Source organism: Pteropus vampyrus, unplaced genomic scaffold, assembly GCF_000151845.1.
Source record: "Pteropus vampyrus isolate Shadow unplaced genomic scaffold, Pvam_2.0 Scaffold78, whole genome shotgun sequence".
Taxonomy (NCBI): Eukaryota; Metazoa; Chordata; class Mammalia; order Chiroptera; family Pteropodidae; genus Pteropus; species Pteropus vampyrus.
The window spans coordinates 3,791,817-3,792,608 of record NW_011888859.1 but is presented as its reverse complement, the minus strand read 5'-3'; the positions used below and the strand labels follow the sequence as shown (position 1 = coordinate 3,792,608).

At 44.6% G+C, this 792-nt stretch overlaps 1 protein-coding gene across 1 annotated transcript in view; it reads right to left on the bottom strand.

The window, feature by feature from the left end:
* The window catches only part of TIAM2 (T cell lymphoma invasion and metastasis 2), a 129,948-nt gene that overhangs the window by 12,021 nt on the left and 117,135 nt on the right, over nt 1-792 (bottom strand). Inside the window, exon 17 of the mRNA XM_011362728.2 lies at nt 3-50. Within this exon, the coding sequence (XP_011361030.1) occupies nt 3-50 (48 nt within the window). The remainder of the gene's footprint in view (nt 1-2; nt 51-792) is intronic.

The window sequence follows — 792 nt, the reverse complement described above, 5'->3', positions numbered from 1 at the left end:
GTCTCATTTTGAAGTGGCTCCAAGTACAACTCAAAGAGGCAGCTCAGATCCTGAAAGACAAAAGAAGAAAATCTTGAACACTTAACTCTCCCAAATCCCCACGTTTCCAGCAGCCTTGGCCACAGCTCCACACTCTGATTAGGGACAATAAAGTTCCTGTCTCGTCGAAAACTCTTATATTGTTATTACTGCTCACCTAATGCAAAGGTTAAGACCACCATCCACTCGATGGCTGGATTCCACGTTTGTCTTTAGAGCTCGATCTCCTACTCTGCTTAAGGAAATACCTTGTCGGCAAAGCCAGGACCTCTCTTTCCACTCCATGCAGAGAAGGTGACTTCTGTCAGGTGTGAGAGCATCTGCTGGCTAATTTGGCTTCCCCGCTGCCTCAGGGAGCACAGTGACAACTCCAGCGTGGAGCCGAGAGGAACAGGACAAGATCTGGGGGAGCTCTGTCCTCCGGGGGTTCACATATTAGCAGAATTTCAAACTCCCATATTCAAATGCAAGGAAAAACTCCGCATATTAGCTGTCGTCAGGCTTATCATCTAGGCCATTTCTGAGTCTCCGCTAAACTGGGAACCGGCAGTACAGAATGGTGGGAGTTGACTGTATTTACAAAACCCTTTAGATAAAGGATATTTTTATTTAATAATTTGAAGCCAAGACTGGGGAATAATTTAGCGATAGAAAATACTTTTTTTCTAGTTTCACTTAATTCTGAAGAGTTCTGAATCCTAAAATCTAGAGGCAGTTGGCGACAAAGTCAGCTACTCAGCCTCCGTCATTTTA